The sequence below is a fragment of the Prunus avium genome, chromosome 4, assembly GCF_965620075.1.
Source record: "Prunus avium chromosome 4, drPruAviu1.hap1.1, whole genome shotgun sequence".
Taxonomy (NCBI): domain Eukaryota; kingdom Viridiplantae; phylum Streptophyta; class Magnoliopsida; order Rosales; family Rosaceae; genus Prunus; species Prunus avium.
In genome coordinates, this window is record NC_142287.1 from 22,215,543 (window position 1) to 22,235,940 (window position 20,398).

Sequence of the window (20,398 nt, forward strand, 5' to 3'; positions counted from 1 at the left end):
AGGAGCATTTGCTCAAGAGCCTGCCTAAGTCCGACGGTCGCGATAAGGGGAAGCAAATGGCAGCCGCCAAGCCTTTCACCTCTCGACACCTGTTCGTGCCCTCTCCGGAAGAACGACATCGGGAATTCCTAGTCTACTTGGACCGTTGAGACAAATTGAAAGACCGACGAGAGCAACAACGACCATTGCCGATCCTGGTCAACGCCAAACTTAACAATCGGCACCTAAAGGTGCTCAATCTGAAGTCACCACTAAGCTAAAGCTACGATGCGCTCAGCTTGGAGGAGACAGACGAATTAGACTACATACCTCTTTCCCCCAAAACCACCCTCTCCTGCCGTTTGGAAAGACCAAAGCTTTCTTAGTAAGACTGCAGACACTACCGAACTGTAAGTGATGAAAACCAGGAAGACGGAGACCGTGGTAAGAACACCTACCGAACAGCAAGCTATGCAGACTAGAGGCGCAATTCTCGTCAGCTATCACCTTGTCATTCGGCATGTCGTGTATATGATGACCCACCATCTACCACTTCTGTAGTTCGACTCCTCTTCCGAAAAGTGAGACAAATCGAAGAGGAACAAAACAAGTCTTAACACCCAACCTAGGGGAAGCTTTAGCCTGGACCATTCTCCGATTGGATCAGAACCTACAGGCAGGAGGATGTTCAAACCCTCACAGTGCCATTCTACACAGAGGTTAAGGACCCTTTAACCCACCTACACACCTTCCAATCGGCATTAGGTTGTAAGGGCCTCACCGACTAAGGCCAATGCCTCATGTTCCCTTCCCAATATGTTCATCACCGCATGTTGAACCCAGCCGTACAAGGTTGGGTCCTTACTCCCCTCCCAATCCGTTCATCATTGCATGTCGAACGGCAAGCGTGCAAGGTTGAGTCTTCACTCACCCTCCCACCCGTTTGACTTCGCTTGCCGATCGTCAGAACCAAGGACCACAAACCACCATCATAAGCATACCGTTCGGTAACCATGGTCCAAGCATCCCTCTTTCAAGCGCCCCCTCGATCGGGGACTTGGGGGACTACAAGACAATCATCGGCAACTACGAATAACTGGCTCAAATCTCTATATCGAGATCTGGGTCAAAATGCCGAAGACATGTGAAAGTCCCCAACCAAGAAGTCTCTTCTCAATCAGGAACTTGGTGGACTTCTGTTTATATCATATCTGATTGGCATCTCATGCCATGACACCTGGAAATGACCTAACACCAAGCAGGGCCCAGTAGTCAATGCTGGCAAACCCAACCTCACAATCGGTAGTTGCCCTCGGCACCCACAATCGATTGCACACTGGCTGGCCCAGTTGCACAGGCTTACGGTAAACAATCGGCAGGTGCCTTCGACACCCCCTGCCAATTCAGCCTCCCATAAGGTATCTTGTAGGAATCTCTTGAGTTCCTCAATGGCATATTCACTGGGACACGTGGCAGCCTCCCAGGCTACTCCCGTGAGTCCCACATCGAAATCTCACACTAAGAGGACACCCAAAACCTCTATAAATAGAGCCCCTTGCCACCAGGGTACAAGGTAACAATTATTTGACACTTATGCCCTTACTTTGTCAATAGCTAACTCTTCTCTCCTTCGACTAACTTTAGCATCATAAGGCCTTCTGTCGGTATCACACTGATGCCTTAGGTCTTACATACTGTTATTCCATTTCTCTCTTTACATATCACCGTCAGCGTGCCGAAGGGAAGTGCCTACCGAAAGCAGATCAGATCACACCTCATCTTTAAGTTGTGCCCACTACCTGTTCGTACCACTTTGCAAAACCCAAGGGAAGGTGTCGTATAGTAGTGTAGCTCGGAAGTCCGAGTGTCGTTTCCACAGAGAGCGGTGTAAAGAAAATAACAGAGATGAAAAAGAACAATTGTTATTGAGAGGTAGATTTATGCAAGATTTGATTTAAAGAAAATTCAATTGATTAAAACACTAAGGCATTGGGGTTCCACTTTTATCATAAGCATGCAACTCTTATTAATTTGATCCACAAAACATTTTCCATTATAGTTGTTCAAAATAATTAAAGCTCTTTTTAATTTCCTTTAGAAGTATTCTAAACATAACTTGTACCATTGGCAACAAACTATCAAAAAATAAACTTCATCAAAATTCTATTAATCTTTAGTAATTCTCTTCTCTTTTAAAAGCATGAAAGTTTTTACTACACAATGGGAAAAACATGATTGAACCCATGAAATAGATTATCAAACATTCATCAATTAATTAAAAAAGAAAACTACAAATTCCATTTGAACAAAAACTACAAAATCACATTAAAGCTTAAGTTTGGATCAAACTAATGAAAATTACATACTCATATTAAAAGCTTTCCCCCTAGCCTTAGCTAGGGAGTTAGTTCCCCATAAAATAAAACTAAAACAGAAATTTAGAACTAGAAGAATTGGAGGAAGGAGAGAAAGCTCAAGAGTTGTGGAGCTTGGTGTGTGTTTTGAAGCTTGAAGACTTCTCTATTTATAGGGCTAAGAAGGAGGAACATCATGATGAATTCCAACACCACCATTCCTATTCCAATACAATCCATAACTCCCACTTCATCTTGTCTAAGTTAGTGTGGTTGGAATCAATTCCATCCCATACTTCTTTTGGCATGGGTGTGGCACTTCATGCATTCTTTTCAATTCTTTAGCTGCTGCACCTCAAGCTTTCTTCACATGGGTATTCAAAGGTGTTCAATTATGGCTGCCTTTTGCTGCCAACCCATGTGGGTTTTCTTTTGGTTGCTGAAAAAAAAATGATTCTTTTGAACCAGGCTTGGTGTAGGAAGGCCTGAGATTTCAATATGTATCCAATGGGGCTCAAATTTGGATATGTCATAATAGACACCCATTGGAACAACTTTTATGAAGAATGTATTCCCATATGAGCAGTACAAGTGTATGTTTTGGGCTTTGCAAGTTGACTGCCGGAAATTGACTGGAATTGGCTTCATTTCTTTTCTTTCTTTTCTTTTTGCTTCACATGCATGCACATTCTTTCTCCTTAATAGCTCCAACATGCACCTATATAAAATCATGATATTAGAATAGAATGTAACAATTATTGCCCAATTGATAAGAGTTTGGGTGCCACTTCAAAGAGAGATCTACCAAATAGAGAATTCAAATGAATTAGCCTACATTTCAATGAAGTGCAAATGGATTCGTAAAATGCAATGGAACATTCTAATTGGTGCAAAAATCAATAAAACAAAGTACTAACAAATATAGATTAGGGATAGAAATTGTTATAATTATGTGTTTATCACTACCGACCATCTAGTTTTGAGCACCAACAACTTGGATTCTTTTCCTTATAAATAACCATGAAAAAAGTTGCACCTTAGGAAGCATGATAATCCCCCACATTTTCTTCAGGAGATCGACTTTAGGGTGGAGTTCATCCTACAATTGAACTTTGTAAGCATTTTTAATATTAAACTTTCCATTGGAGCTAGGCCCCCAAATCAACCGATCAAGCATAGGGAAATGGGTAGGGGATATTTATGATTTTCTCAAATATATCTTCATCAAGGACTTCCAAAAGTTTTTCTCTGTTCCAAGTTTAATTGTGGATAAAATAATAAACTAAAACATTATAATCAATATTAATCATGTGCAAGTCAAAAAACAAATCAAGGAGAGGAAAAGGGAAAACCCAATTGGCAGTCCAAAATATAATAGATTGCCCATTACCCATAGTCCACCGCAAACCTTTGATCAGAATAGAACGAGCATCTAAAATAGCCTTCCAAGCAAGAAAATGTGAAGCCTTCTTCTTAACATAAAGGAAACAATCTTTCTTTCAATATTTTACAATTTGAGACCACTAGTTGGAATTATTAGATAAATAGATCCAATCAAGTTTAGCCAGAGCAGCCTTATTAAAATGAGTAGCTGAATAAACCCCAAGGCCTCCCATGAGGGGACTTTATTCCCATTACCCCAGAAAAAAACATCTGCTGTAGTTATTTATTTCCTTACTAACTTCCTTAAGGCATTTAAAACAAGAAAGAGTATGGTTAGGAATCGCAAAGACACTAGCCTTAATTAAGGTAAGTCTGCCAGCTCTAGAAAAAGTTTGGGCATTCCAACCAGCAAACTTATTTCGGATTATGTCTATCATGAGTTTAGCATTGTCTAGATCATTCCAGAAAACAATGTTGTGAATGCCAAGATACCAACCTAAAGTAGTTTATGCTGGATCTGGAGGAGGTTAGAAAGGATAGTTCTGGCTCTAGTAGGAACATTAGCAGAGAAATAAACCATGAATTTATGTAAGTTAATTTTTTGGCCCGAGACTTCAAAGAAATTTTAGAGTAAATTGTTAATGTTATTTGCAGCCGTTGAGGTAGCTCTTGCAAAAATAAGACAATCATCTGCAAAAACTAGATTAGAAATTCGAAAACCACCAGGAGATGAAAACCCACATGTTTCTTGGAGACATGGCAAGATTGTTAAAGTGTCTAATAAACAGTTCCATGCATAAGATAGGGTTAATGACTGAAAAGGTCCCCCAATTATTGCTCCAGTATCATTTTGGTCCACCAACTAAAATTTTCATTTAAACCGTTCGTCAACTCTTTATTTGGTATCAAGACGGTTTTGCCGTCGAAGTCTGTGTATTATTCCATGAAATCGAGGGACAAAACTATATTTTGAGGTGAGTACCCTCCTCTAAAACGACCAAGCCAACGTAGGAATGCATTCCCTCCCATTTCTGTTAGAAGCTCCACCAAAACCCCCAAATTAGAACCCTAGGTTTGCGATGTTGTAGATTTCAATGACCTCAAGTGGCACGAGTCGGTACTGCGCCTGTGGGACAAAGATAAAAATTGGGTAAGTAATTATTTGGGTTGCAAAAGTCGTTTTTTTCCATTTTTAATTGCTTGGTGATGTCTAAAATTGGGTAAGATTTGATTTCCAGAATAACAGAAGAGGTATGCATTTTTTCGAGTGGGTGGATAATGAAACTTTTCCAAGAGGAAAACAAGTGGTCCCTGGTTTGCTTAGAAGACTTAGAGCAAAGGAGGAGGAAGGTAGAGCAAATGAAGAACAATTGAGATCCGTGGAAGCAAAAAAGAAAGAACTGCAACAGAAATTGATAGAAATGGTTCAAGAAAAAAAGGTTTTGGAATGAGGTCATAGGCAAAGACAATTGATAATGTGGATTTCCTTGATTTTTTTTCATGGGGTTTGTTTATAATATTTGTGATGAGTGGGAAGTTTTAATTGTTATGGCCATCGATGAGTGGGATTTTTTTCTTGATTGCTTCTGAACGATAGAGCTTCTCAAAAAGTCGCATATACCCTTCAAAGCTCAATCACGTGGCCATCGCGTAATCAGAAGTGACGGAATCTATCACAGATGGACCATCTTAATACAAAATAAAGAGTTTAAGGACGGTTCAAATGAAAATTTTAGTTGATGGACTAAAATGATACTGGAGCAATAGTTGGGAGACCATTTCGATCTTTAATCCCATAAGATAAATATATAAGGAGATAAAAGGTTCCCTTGCCTTATACCTCGAGAAGCTTTAAAATGACCAGGAAGTGCTAGTAATACAATTTATAACTCGATCACACCAAGCATTATTGAAACCAAATTGAGTGAGGCAACATCTAATGTAACCCCAGTCAAGGAGGTCATAGGCCTTTTCTAAATCAAGTTTAATCGCCACAACTCCTCTAGAACCCATCTTTCTCTTAAAATCATGAACATACTCATGGGCAATAAGAATAATGTCAGAGATTGATCTTCCGGGAGCAAAGGCTCCTTCGTTCTTAGAAATGCAATCTGAGATAACAGGTCTCAGCCTATTGATTAAGATTTTTGTAATCAGTTTATTAGAGACATTACATAAACTAATAGGGCAAAACTGGTTAACTGACTCAGGTAAATTAACTTTTAGAGTTAATTGCGCATACAATTTGTTTGAAAATCCTTATATTTTCTGAAAGCATACTCAACATTTGCTTTACCTCCACCCATTAAAATTGAGGGGGCGCTCCTCAAAACAAATGAAGTTTTGACACATCAAAATTCCATTTGCCGTGGAGAGGAGCTCCTCATTTTAAAGGAGCCTCGTCTTGCAATGATTTCAAGTGCTTACAACAAACTTGTGCTGAATCATTTGTAGTTTTAGTAGTTGCTTTGTACATCATATAGAGAATCCTAGGGCCTCCTTGATTGACATCACAGTCTTTGCGATAATGTTGTGCATAAGGAACCCTAGTTGATTAGAAGGCTCACGTTCATCAGTTGGTGATTTAGCAACGACGTGGAAGGCAATGGTCAAAAGACTTCCACCAGTTTCGTCCCAGTGGATCGGTCTGTCAGGAAGGATAGAAAACCCTGAGGGCAAGATAGGTATGTGGTCTGGCCATTCATCCTTCATCAACTTGTTCTCGGCATGCTTATAATCAAAGGGTGCATAAACTATGTATGAGCCTGTCGAGGCTGTATAGCTCTCTTGCATGTACAATGCTTTAATCTTCTTTGTTTCATCCTATACAAATAAAATCAAGCAATTCTATATTAAGCTTAAATGTATTTAAAAGGATAAAGGAAAAAAAACCTAGAATTTATCTGCAACTCACATTAATGGCTCGCAATATAGAAACCCCATTTTCTGGATTGTCGCCATTGCTTATATAAGCATGTTCATCGAATCTATGATTGCGTCCATAGATATCCCACTGTTTTATATTCACAAGTTAAATGGAAGACATGATCGATCTCTTTCTGACAGATGTTAATGAAAGGATTATAGTTAAAATATGTGTCTAGGATTGGATTGGATTGGATAACCCACTAAAGTCAAGGTATGTTGAATGAAGAAATTATGAAGGCAAACCTTCAAATTTTGTCAAGTTGAAGGTAAGATTGATTAGTCATGAATGAGATTTATCCTTACAATCCCAGGAGAATACAAAAACTTTCATCTCAGCCTTCATTTATTACTTCAGCATACCTTGAATGTTATGAGTTATCCAATCTAATCCTAGGCACCAACATAATCTTTATGCACACTTTAAGAGCTACTTGCATGCTCCTCTTTTTTTGTTCTTTTTTAAGAAAACATTGCATATTCAAAATTCAGAAAACATACCTGTCTCCGAAATTTGACATCACGAAGTAAACTAAATACTTGTTTACTTGGGGCTGGAAGGTGGACGGAAGTAGCAAACACTGTTGTGGTACCTAGAATCTTCCCATGGTCATCTGTGCTACTCTTTGTCGATATCATTATATCAGCACCCGACACTGGAAATGGCATCCATTTGTTCTCTCTCGAAGCACTGATGTCCATGAAAAAGCTTTTTACCATTCTCTCCGAAAACTTCAAGAAGAATGTTCTTTGAGGTTGCAGTATAATCACTAATCAAAATAAGGGGAAAAAGCTTAGCTATTTAATTGGTGCATCTAAATCCAAGTCAATCGATGTAATCAAAAGAAAATTTTCAAATATAGTTCACTTGATTTTATCAAGATGCATGAAACAAATTAATTAATTACCGCCACGATCGGTAGGACTGTTTGGAGCCCTTACAGTTGCAGACCATTGAAAATGCTGAATTAAAGTGTTAACCCAACGCTTTGCACAGAATGCAAAACCAGAAGTGACCAGCGGCTGAAAAAAATGATGAACCAGTCTGTTATCCACCACCACATGTTCCACCCATATAACCTAGCATATGAACAAAAATTAATTGCATCAGATATTGATAATTAATTAACTATGCTTTTCTCAACCATGCCAATTAACATAAGTATATCTAGTAACCTTAGAGCATCCATTTGGCATTTCTTCAATCAAACAGCCTGATGGTCGTCTTCGAAAGTTTCTTGATGGAAATTGGGGCAACGTTTCCGGGGACACATCAACAACTCCCCACAAGCCACTGCCTAACTTTTTACAATACCTTGCAAAAGAACTCTCTCTTGTTGGAACAAGTGGTGATGGGGCATGAAACTCGGCTTTCATCTGGAAACAACAATAACCTGATAATTAACTTTACGGTACAATGGTTATTATAAGAATAATTAATGCTAGTGTCAGCCATAATTAGTGTGGGACTCACAGTAGATCCCACATCAAATTGTGTGTAGTCGCCACGCTTGGACAACTGCGCTTAGCAAAACTATAATGCACTTTGTCATAATTATCTCATGATAGGAGGATGAAGCATATACACAACATTTATAGTTGGATGAAACATAGGTTCCTATTTATATATATTACCAGTTGGAGAGTTCCATCGTAGTGTCTTTCCACTCCTGTTGATGCCAAAACTCCCACTAGTGTTGCTTTAGAGACAATATTGGAAAAAGCAAGTGACCATTGCTCCTGATCATCAATCAAAATATAAGCAATCAATTGATAATATCTCATGATTTATTTTATAGAAAATGATTAAAAAAAGTCCACACAAGACAAAATGTTAAAATTGTCCAGTCCCTCCAAAATTGGACAAACCGATCCAGTCACTGTTCAAAAGTTACATGAAATAACTTTTATGTCTCTAGACCGGTTTGTCCAATTTTTGAGGGGCTGAACCATTTTGTCTTGGTTACTGCCTATTTGTCCTTATATGGTAAAAACCCCTTTTTTTTCCTTTTCAAACTTGTTTCGTAGAAAAACACTAAATAAGTTTAATCAAAAGAGAACTTACCAAATCCATCAAAAGTTCAATAATGCTGATAGGCCTAATTTCGAAGTACTCAACTGCTCGTGAAGATTCAGAACTAACTGCAAGAACTGGTTCAAGTTCACGAGAGTTGCCAACGTCCAAGCTTGGGGGCGACTGACATTCTCTCACCTTAACCACTCTCATATACTCGACATCACTTAGCATTTCAGTATTGCTTGCCATGTCAACTTGCCAAAGAGGCTCTTGAGCAAAAGCCATGCTTGAAAGCTCTTCCATTGCATTAGAAGCTTGTTTGCTGATTTTGATTGTGCTCACATCAGCATCTGGAGAGGCTGACATGAGTAGGTCACTGCCTCTTTCATTGGTATCAAAATTGCTTCCAAGAATTGGTTGTGACCCCAAATCTGTGAGTTGCACTCTTGTTGAAAAGCCTTGGGGGGACGCAGTGGGTTGAGGCAAGTCACTATGATCTAAATCATTTTCTGGATTGCTATCTATCTGAAAATTAGCCAAAAGGAAGAAGATATTGAGTTTTATAAAAATATAAATAAAAAAATAATTAAAGTCAAATGAAACTCAAAATCCATGAGAAGTAAGAGTGAGGTTAACATGGCACAAATTCAAAGTAGATCATGATGATACTATAATATTTTCCACATTCTTCACATCTAATAATCCCAGCAAAAAAAATGAAAGAAGATGTACAAATATTGCCCACAAATATAGGAAAAAACATGTAATTCTGTTCAGTCACAATCCCCATTACATTTTTCTTGATTACCTTTAAATCAACCCATAGATCTAACCCGGATTCACAGTAACCCTCTACCTTAGTAATCTTCCCAGCTGATCGTGCACACACTTCCATTACTCTGAAAAAACAAAAACGTGAAAGCCATTAGAATGATGACGACATCAACTAAAACTTCCCAAAATATCTAGAGAGGTGATCATCAAGAGAAAGACAGGCTATGTTGCACCGATACGGATACGGCGATATGATACGGATACACCGATACGGCAAATCTCCAAAAAGCAAGATACGGGTACGGCACCAGCGATTAAAATAATATATATTTAAAAATAATAATATAAATTGAAAATTTGAAAATTGATATTTCATCCATAATAAGTTCAAAACATTAACAAAACACATAACTTCATTCAAATCTCCATAAACAAAGCACAAATTAAACAAAACACACAAAATACAAGTATCCATAAACAAAGCACAAATTAAAACATAAGAAATCACTTCTCAAAGCTCTAACTTCATTCATCACCGGTAAATACCCAACCCATATAGCATATACCTATTATCTAATTAACAACAATTCCAACTTCACAAACTAACCACACAACAATTTTGTAAATTATATACCCAATTAACAAAACAGCAGAGCAGCTTATTAAAAGAAAACAGAACGAAAACCTTGAGCTGCTGCGTAAGAAACCCCAAATGAATCTGAGATGGCGACGGCCATGGTTACGACGGCCAGATGCGACGGCGCTGGTGAGTCCTCTTCCTTCTTCCTTCTTCCTCCTTCCTTCTTCCTTCGTCTTCTGTTTTGTTTTCTGTCTGAATGAGACCCAAAAGACCTAGCCTCTCGATATTGGCAGAGTCTTTGAACTTCTAAGTTTTAATTTTACATTTTAACCCCATATTTTCAATAACCTTCAAAATCACCCCCAAATTTTCCAAATATTTTCGCTTTTACCCCCTGACCTATCGAAAACGTATCGTTACCGTATCATGACCGTATCGACGAAGTATCGGAGCCGTATCGTAAAGTCAACAGGTCAGAAAAGTCCACGATACGCCACGTGGCGTATCGGATACATATCGAGGCCGTATCGATGCTGTATCATATCAACGGCGTATTGGATACACGCATACCCCCCAAAACCCACGTATCGGTGCAACAAAGAAGACAGGCAATGCATGCACTACTACAATATTGAGCTATAGTCACCATTTTCTTTCTAAGTATTAAACCCACTAACCAACTAAAATTGATGGCTAAAGGCCTTAGCAACTATACAGTTACTAAAACCATGTTGGTTGTTAGTGTTGGGGTGGCTTAAGGGCTTATGAAACTAATCTTAGCTTTGGTGGGAATGATTTCTAAGACCTAACAATGATGTAGACTTATGCCATAGCAACTAAACCCTTTTGTTGGTTTGTTGGTTTGTTAAATAACCCGCACACTGGATCTTGTTCTTTAATGTAATGAACGGCAATAGACTAAACTAGCAAAGATTAGAAAACTTAGAAACACACAAGAATTATACTGGTTCGGCAGAACTTTTGCCTACGTCCAGTTGTGATTTCTCTACCTAGAGAAATCACCGCTCCTTTGATTAATAATAGAGATTACATAACTTTTGCAAACCCTAGAACTAATCTCAAAACTCTTGGCTATCTCTAGCTGTTTTTCTCCTACAAAATAAGCCTTGCCGCACCCTATTTATAGATATAGAGTTGGCTTACATGTCCTAAGGCTAATTGAATTCCTATTCCTAAGTGGATTAGGAAATTACACTTATCCAAAACCAAATAGACTTCTAGAAATCCAAATCTAAATTGAATAAGGAAAACTGAAATTCTTTCCTAATCCCTCTAGGACAAGAATCGATATACCTCTAATTTTCCTAAAACAATCCTAAACCAACTAGGACATATTTGACGAGCCAAAATCCTAACAATCTCCACCTTGGTGAGTCAAACCAAGTCTTGATCATTGCACCCCAGAGTATCTTTGAACCTCCTTGAAGCAGCTCTGGAAATCTTCAAGAGTTTTCACATTGGCAATCGTCTTCTTGCCTCATTGCACCTCAAGTAAGGAGGTGCTCCACTTTAATCAATCAACGAGATTGATCAAGTTCAATTAATGCTTGAACTTCTTGACCGGCACTATCTTTGTAAGGAAATCTGCGGCATTGTCATCTGTATGAATCTTTTCAATCCAAATCTCCTTAGACTCCACCCAATTTCTGATTCTGTGATATCTTGCTTCAATGTGCTTTGATCTTCCAGAAAAAACTTGATTCTTTGCCAAATGAATGGCACTTTGACTATCACACTTCAGCTTCACATAATCTTGGGTGATTCCCATTTGACTTACCAAGCCATTGAGCCAAATTGCTTCCTTTCCAGCTTCGGCCAATGCAATATACTTTGCCTCTATGGTCGACAAAGCTGTAATTGGTTGTAGTAGTGCCCTCCAACTAATTGGTCCTCCTGCGCATGTAAACACATAACCAGAAGCTGACCTTCAATTGTCCAAGTCCCCTACATAATCGAAGGTGGCGGGCGACCATGCAGAGTGGTCGGCGCTCATCCATGGTGGTCAGGTCTGCCATGCAAGGTGGCGGGCTACCATGCAGAGTGGTTATAACTTCGTTCATGTACCGACACATAATAACAATATAATATCATAAGATATTATGTTATGACGACCCATCACAGATATTAAGTTGAGATATTATCCCTAGATATTTATGTTTAGATATTTATGTTGGTATATTATTTTATTGTAAAATTACTAAATGAGAGAAGAGATTTATTATCTCCTATTCAGAATATTGTTGGTTGCTTTTGTAGCAGATGCGTGACTGTCATGAACTTGGTTCCCATTGAAGCATGGAGCTTTTCCAAAGTAGCCATGAACAGCCTAGGATTGGCTACAACTTCCTCGTGTTTAGAAAGAGGTGCTGGGTATGGAAGATAGCGAGAGGATGTGTCTTTCATGAGCAGTGGGCTCTTTCTGGCACAAGATGTGGATGTCATTGCCAAAAATTGTCACACCACATCCAAGTCTCCCTTTCCCTTTCTTGTTTAAACATTAACCAAACCACTCTGTACTTGTTCTTCACAATGAGCAATAGTTGTAGGAGAAACTAACATTTCATTGGTCTGCCAGAGCAAAGGGCAAAGACAAGAAGAGGTAGCATGTAAAGATCTGTATTTAAATAATATATATATATATATATATATTTATATATATATATATATATATATATATATATTTGAAAAATCAAATGTTTTGTTTATAAGTTAAAATTACATTTAAAACTAATTATATATTCATATGGGTTATAGTTTAATATATATTAATATATATATATATATATATATATATATATATATATATATATATGGGGCCGGATCCGTGGCACTATGTTTTTGACACAAGTTTTGACACAGATTTCTAACCATTAGATTAGAAAGGATTGAATGGTTGAGATTATGTTTCATTAATTACTTAAATTAAATTAAATCTCTAATACCAAGTAAATTTCATTTTTATTTATTAGTTAAGATAATCCCGAAAATCACTCATTATCTTTCCCACTTTTGTTTTCTTATCATTTTCTCTCTTCTCAATTAATATCCTGCGAAACCTCACCGTTACCTTCCCCTTGCCATCGTCATCTACACCAACTGAGCATTACCACGGCATAGAAAATCTGTCTCAAGCTACCAATATTGAAGAGAAAATAGGATTTTAATATTTAAAAGAAAAAGCCCAGATTTGTTGCAATATTCTTCTCTACGGTTTGGTTGGTCTAACTCTGTGTTGTTCTCTCTCTCTCTCTCTCTCTCTCTCTCTCTCTCTCTCTCTCTCTCTCTCTGTTTTTTTTTTTTCTAACATCTTAATGGCTTACAAGATTTAGCTTTTTATTCATTATGATTAGTAATAACATTAAAAAATATATGGCAAAAGACAGTTTGCTTGCAGTTCATTGTGTGTGTGTGGGTGGGGTGTTATCCCCAAGCCTTTTCTTCGAGAGTTATAATCCATGTATACCTGTAACAACCCAAAAAATAAGCAGTAAAAAAAAGCAAAAGATGAAGTTGGTGATGGAGAAGAAAAAGAATCAGAAACCTGTAAAGCTTTAGAAGAGAGAGGAGGAGGATGGGAAGTCATTAACCGAAGAATTCTAGAGGATAGAGAACGACGAAATAGGAAGATTTGATAAAACATTGATTGAGGATAGAGAAATAAGAAAGAGAAAGTCAATTAATAATTATTTTCAATATATATTTTTCTTAAAAAAAATATATAATTAGTTTAGTTAATCTTAACCATTCAATCCATTTCAATCTAACGGTTGAAAACTTGTGTCAAAACTTGTGTCAAAAATATAGTGCCACGGATCCGCCCCCTATATATATATATATATATATATATATATATATATATATATATATATTGACCTTATAGTTATTACTTTCGTGATAAAGTAATAGGAATATTACTATCTGTTTGAGTTAGGGAATGCCACGTACAAAGATAATTGCATAAAGGGAACTTACCACTCTAGTTTCTTCACAAGTGTAAACTTAGATGACTAAGCTTTTACCTAGATGACTACGCTTTTGGTTAAAGCATGGGCTGTTGGCATTAGGAGAAAGTGGGATAATCTAGGAAGTCAAGCATATAATCAAACCTACACTACACCAATCACAAACCATCAAGTTGCCGCCTTTCACTAGTATAAATAGGAACCAATTCCCTTAACTTGCTCTTTTAAACAGCATGCATAGTAATGCATGATAGAAAGAAGAGGAAAATATTAGAAAGTGTAGAACAAGAAATTCGTTGAAGGAACTCGAGGTGTTTTGAACTTGCAACTGGGAGTTACGCAATAGCTTTGGATTTGAGGTAGGAGTTCTTTCTTGGGGAGGTTTTGCAAAAATTGATTTAATTAAATATTGTGAACACTATATTATGCTTGATAATATTGTTTGATTATTATCCTTGATATTGGGTGTTTACATGCTTGTCAATTATCATTATAATTTGATTAATATTGACATGTTCATATGTTGTCGGTGGTGGTTGGAATTTTTGGGTTGATAAATAAATTATGGAAATGAGGATAATGGGAAGAATCTTTTGTGTAGTTGAGTCTAACCATTGTGGGGACCAAGTTCAGGCGAGCCCGTGTGCACAGTAGAGTAGGAAATCGGCGGTACAATTGTCGATTGGGTGATTTGGGCTTGGAGATCAATGGTATGGACAAGATGACTAGCAAAAGGGGAATTATGGGATGATTGAAATGGGTGTTAGTTTATATAATAAGGCATTCGGAATCACAGTGGTAAAATGCATGGTATGGGACATGCAGATTTGCTTGCCCTATTATATAGATTAACGAGTTGGGTAGAATTGAAGTTCATTCATACATTGCATAAATTGCACATTAAAAATCTCACTAATCACATAGGGCCCCTACTGAGCATGTAATGCTCACCCCTTAATGAATTTATTGCAGGTTTTGAATATGAAGTTTAGTTGTGACAAGGAAACAAGAAGAAAGTGTTGCAGATAGTTTTAGATGTTTTGCTAAAAGTCTATATTTTTATGTTATTTTGCTTGTAAAATCACAATGTAAATTACTTTGGTTTAAATAGAAGTTTATGTTCAGTTCTCTTGTTTCTTGCTATTTAAATTTTTTAGTTTTAGTTTTTCTTTCACCTCACACTCCCAATAAATAATTAATTAATTAAATAAGTAAATAAATTGGGGTGTGACATAGCATTTTGATAATTTTTTCATCATGTCTTGAAGAAAGTAAGAGGGGGAGACACATGGTGTCTTGACCAGATTTTGCAATGGGCCACATATGGGCTTTACTCTCCATTGGTCGGCTAGGAGTGGCTGAACCATGAATAAGGTTTTTGGTGGAGATCAACTTCCAAGTTGAGATAGATGAGAACGACATGAATTTTGTGTCATATCCCACAGACGGCGCCAAATGTTGAACCTGTAATTTTGGGACAGTCGTAATATCGCAATCATACAGGTAAAATGAAGAGATTGAGTGGTTCACCCATAAAGTTGGGCTACATCCACTGATTGTTGTATTTGTATATATGTGTAGAGATTACATTGGGATAGGCTTGAGAGCCTTTACAAATGGGAAAGGAGGGAGATATGGAGGAATTAAAGAGAGTTGCCGAGAGCACTCTTCTCTTGGCTCCCCCTCTTTTTTGGGGTCCCCCTTCAACAAGAGGAGAGAGTCCCTTTTGTAGGAAAGCAACAACCAACTTTTCTCCTTGGGCCTGTTGACGTGGCAACCCATTAGAGGCCCATCCAAGTGAGGTAAAATTGTGCGTCAACAGTGTTTAAGTAAAGCTACCTGGGGAAAGTTTATCCACATATATTAACGGTGGAGTGGCCCAAAAAGATAACATATGTCAATTAATATAGGAATTTCTCTCTATCCACATATGCAAGAATATAACCTACAAAAGAAATTCATATATCAACTCTTTTGGTGATCATTAAAAACATGTTTGATTCTCAACCCACAGGTGTGAATCAATAATGTACATATATTTAAGCATTATGGAATAGCTTATTTAGATATGTTTGTATTTAAAAACTTATGGAATGTCACAATGAACCTTAACTCCATTAGGTGCATATATGGTTTTGTTTTGTTATAAGAATTGCAATACATGTCCTATTTATCGTTTTGATAAATCTCACGTGTTTGAGTTGTTGATGATAATTTATTCATAACGATCTTAAATAGTCATAAAATTTATTTTCATGACTCAAGAAAATATAATTTTGGTTCATTACATAAAGGGAAACGTGAGCTATTTTGGAACTTTCTTACTTGGCTATATTGTTTGTTTATGTATGGACATATTTAATACTTGGTTGCCTTTTGTATGCATTTAAGTAAACATTTTGTACCATCAATGCTACTTCACATGTAAAGGGATTGATCCGTAGGTGAGATGAATAAAACCATGTACATTTGGACTAATACACACGTGTTAAAAGTATTAATCAGTATTTAATGGATTCGATCATGTAAAGTTGGATTAATCCATAAGGTTGTGTTCATCATAAAATAACTTGGCTGTTTTGTAAGGTTTATAATAATCTTGGTGTGTTGCTACATGTGTTTTGAGTCATAACTACTGTTATAGTTGACACTTTTAGTTTGAATCTCAAGCATAAAGAGAAATTTGTTTTATGGATATAAGTTTAACATGATTTACAAGTATTAATTTGCAAATGTATCACTTGCATTTAAGGAGCATCTCAATTTATTGCCATGAATATCACAGTTTTTCAATTCCTAGTTTTATCAACGTCTAATTATATATATGTCATGTTATATAGAATGCAAGCTTATTATTAAGAAAGATGATCTAAATACCCAAGGAAGGATAATATTTTGAATGATCACCTAAAGAAACTTGGACTTTTGCATGGCAAATTTTGGATAAAGTTTTGTTATAATTTGAAGAAAAGGTCATGCAATATGAAGCTCAGATCATGTTTTAAAGATGTTGTGTTACTATTATTTCTTAATTGAATGAGTTGCATGGATCAAATTGCACTTTTGATTAAGGTTCACTAGCTAATTTTAGTTTGAATCAAAAGTGGCACATTGCAATATAAAATACTCAAGATACGAACGATCTCTTGATTGCCCAAAGGTGTTTAAACTTGATAAAGTGATATTTATATTTTGGCTTTGTGATATGGAATTTATTGCTTCGTTTCCACCTATATGACACTCAATGTTGTATGATGTTTAGAATGCATAAGGATAATCAAATTTCTTGAAATGTATACTAGCATTCATAAATTTATAGTGGACAATTTTTCAGTTTTGAACTATACTAACATGTCATCTGTTAGAGTGAAGTTGTAATTCGAATTAACTAATGACAAAATTAAGGGAGAATGATGATTTTCTAAGGCTTCTGTAGGCGCTGATTTCATGAAAATATGTCGAGAATTGAATTTTTGGTGAATTTATAACATTGAAACAAATGCACACGCTACTACAAAAAGTGAAAAAGATGACCAGAAAAAGACGACGATAGAACAAAAAACCGTCGTTGTGTTTAGAAAGACGACGGTAACATAAAACCGTTGTGGATAAGTAACTTAAACACATAAAAAATGGAGGTCCACTTGAATATTTTTTTTAAACGATGCACCCCAATAAAAAAACGTCGTCTTATTAAAATGGTTTTCTTTAGAGTTAAATTATGACAGAAAAACAACGACAGCGCGCACGTATGAAGCCACCGACGTAGAAAGTAAAGACGACAGTTCAACAAAAAAGCCGCCGTGTTAACTCCTTCATAAACACAACCAAATGTTCTTAGTCGGTGTCGTATAATATTATGGAATCCACGTCGGTATATTACAAAACAAAGACGTGTTAAATCAATGTACCATGATGCGGAAGATATATTTATCGACTTATTATTTGGGAGTGTATTACGACGGTGCCTACAACACTACTGTGGTATAGAGTAGTAGAGAACAACGACAACAGAAGAGTAGATAACGACGTCTAAATTAGAATATCCACGTCATATTTATAAAACATCAAGACGTAATAACCACATCAGTTTGTTCAATTAGCGACGTATAATATTTATTTACCATGTCCTGACGTTAAAATTACCGTTGTATTTATTCAATTTATACGTCTGCCTTCTCTGTAACCGCCGTCTTAATTTTTATTGCTTTTTAAGGTTTTTTTTTTGTTGATTTTGGTAGCCTACGACGGTAGATCAACAAAATGATGACAAGAACTGAGAAAAATCACGACGATTTATATAGAAAACCGTCGTCACATGAAAATTAAAATGAGATCCCAAGAGGAATGAAATCTTACCATTGAGATCTTTGGATCCTGATCATAATCGAACCACCAAAGTGAGAAAGACAACATTTTAAATACACAAAATCCAAAACAAAACCAGAACTGAACTGACGACGGCAAACTTTTATTGCTTTTTAAGATTAATTTTTAAGAACTGAAGTGAATTGACGACGGTAAACCGTCGTCTTAATTTTTATTGCTTTTTAAGATTATTTTTTTTTACGCTCCAACACGTTGCTAATATCTTTCTTAATATCTTATGAAGTACTATAAGACATTTCAAACTTTCATTAAAGAGAAAAGAAAAATCAATTAGATCAAAATTAAACAACTAAACTGATATTAAGGGCTTGGTTTTGCAGAAGGAAAATCATCAAACAGACAGGACTGAGAACACTACCACTTATCTCTTATTTTTATTGCTTCCAAGAAAAATCACAATGGTTTATATAGAAAACCGTTGCCACATGAAAATTAAAATGAGATCCCAAGAGGTATGTCTTACCAGTGAGTTGGATTCTATAGTCCTTACAGTAACTAATATTGAGTTCTTGATGATCATTAGACCAAGTGGGAGACTGTTAGACATATAGATGTTTATCTCATTAAAGTGTGGTCTTATTATCATAAAAGGATTCTAAGACTTGATATCAATTAGGAGTTCAAGTGCAACTATCTGCAGCTCTATTTAAGTTAGTGTTTTAAGGCTAATATAAGAGTTGGAAGGATTCCTATTTAATTGTGGATTAGAAGCTATAAACCTAATGAAATAAGGACTTCTTAAGAGTTTCTTGATGGGCAAGACTCTTAGGTTGATGCATATAAATACAAGTGCCCCTGCTCAACCGATCAAGCCAACCCACACAAAAAAATTCACCCCATCTAAAATAAGTGTATTAAGGGATCAGATTGAGGAAATGTGCTCTTGTATATTCTTGATGTGTGTTCTATCATGTGTAGTCATTAGAGCATCCACAGTGGGGGGGTGTAAATTCGGGGGTGTAAAGCCACTTTTACATCCCCTTTACACCTCAGGGGGGTGTAAATATGTTTTTTCCTCTAGTGGGGGGTTGTAAATTCGAGGGTGTAGCCGTGGGTCCTAGCCTTTTATGTTGACGTTTCTTCATTTTTCTTCTCTTTTATCGGGTGGGTCCCGCCTGCAAGGGATGTAAAAATGGATGTAAATATACATTTTATTTTACATCCCCATGGTGGTGATGTATATTTACATCCATTTACATCTCACCATTGGAGACGATTCCGGTGACTCGGGGTGTATATTTAACATACACCCCCATATACATCCCCCCACTGTGGATGCTCTTATAGTTTACAACCCTTAGTTACTTGGGGTTAGAGCGTGAGATAGAAAGAGAGAGGGCAAATAAACAAGGAAAATTGACTTAAGGGGGTGTACTCAATTGGAATTTTAGGGGTCGTTTGGTACGGCGGATTGTCATGGATTGGACTAAATCCTGAGACTGTCTTGGATTAGCTCGGATTGGACTAAGCTAGATTAAGCACTTATGTGAGAATCCGTATTTCTTAAAAGTTTTTAAAGAAGATTAAACGTTTATAAATATATATATATATATATATGTATTGTTTTACGTTTACAATACTAATCTAATAATTATTTGTATTAGTATATATATATATATATATATATATATATGTGTGTGTGTGTGTTCATTTGGATAACTATAAATTATCAACGTTTCCTTGCATATTAAATGGTTTACTATAACGTTTCCTTGAATAACTATAAATGGTTGCATATATATGTTTAGTTGTGGTTGGCAACTTTACATTTCCTTGCATATTAAATAATCAACTTGGATATTTACACTTACTTGCAGCACACTAGGCTTACAAGTGTCATTGTGACTAAGCAAACATTACCTTGAGCTGTTGTAATTGTAGAAATACTTATCCATGAGCTGTTGTAATTGTAGAAATAGTTATCCATATTTGAAAGCAAATCAACATGCAGCCAATGAAAGCATAGGAGAGTTGCCGCCTCTTCTTAGTATAAATAGGGTCAACACTACTTGTT

General features: G+C 36.5%; 1 protein-coding gene across 5 annotated transcripts; it reads right to left on the bottom strand.

The window, feature by feature from the left end:
* Positions 1-5,960: 5,960 nt before the first annotated feature.
* On the bottom strand, positions 5,961-10,288 carry LOC110751219 (homeobox-leucine zipper protein PROTODERMAL FACTOR 2). 5 transcript variants are annotated; one of them, XM_088252627.1, is made up of 10 exons: positions 10,118-10,287; positions 9,515-9,557; positions 8,707-9,183; positions 8,277-8,381; positions 8,116-8,160; positions 7,818-8,018; positions 7,550-7,721; positions 7,143-7,411; positions 6,631-6,729; positions 5,961-6,539 (listed from the first exon to the last, which is right to left on the bottom strand). In XM_088252627.1, exons 2-10 carry the CDS (start codon positions 9,551-9,553, stop codon positions 6,192-6,194), a joined length of 1,755 nt encoding a protein of 584 aa, XP_088108753.1. In that variant the 5' UTR covers positions 9,554-9,557; positions 10,118-10,287; the 3' UTR covers positions 5,961-6,191. The 5 variants fall into 5 exon arrangements, 4 of the variants coding, with proteins under 4 accessions (XP_088108753.1, XP_088108751.1, XP_021807338.2 ...); XM_088252625.1 differs by having other exon boundaries at positions 9,467-9,557; positions 10,118-10,286; XR_015835406.1 differs by having other exon boundaries at positions 6,398-6,539; positions 6,631-6,775; positions 9,467-9,557; positions 10,118-10,288.
* Between the last annotated feature and the right edge of the window lie 10,110 nt (positions 10,289-20,398).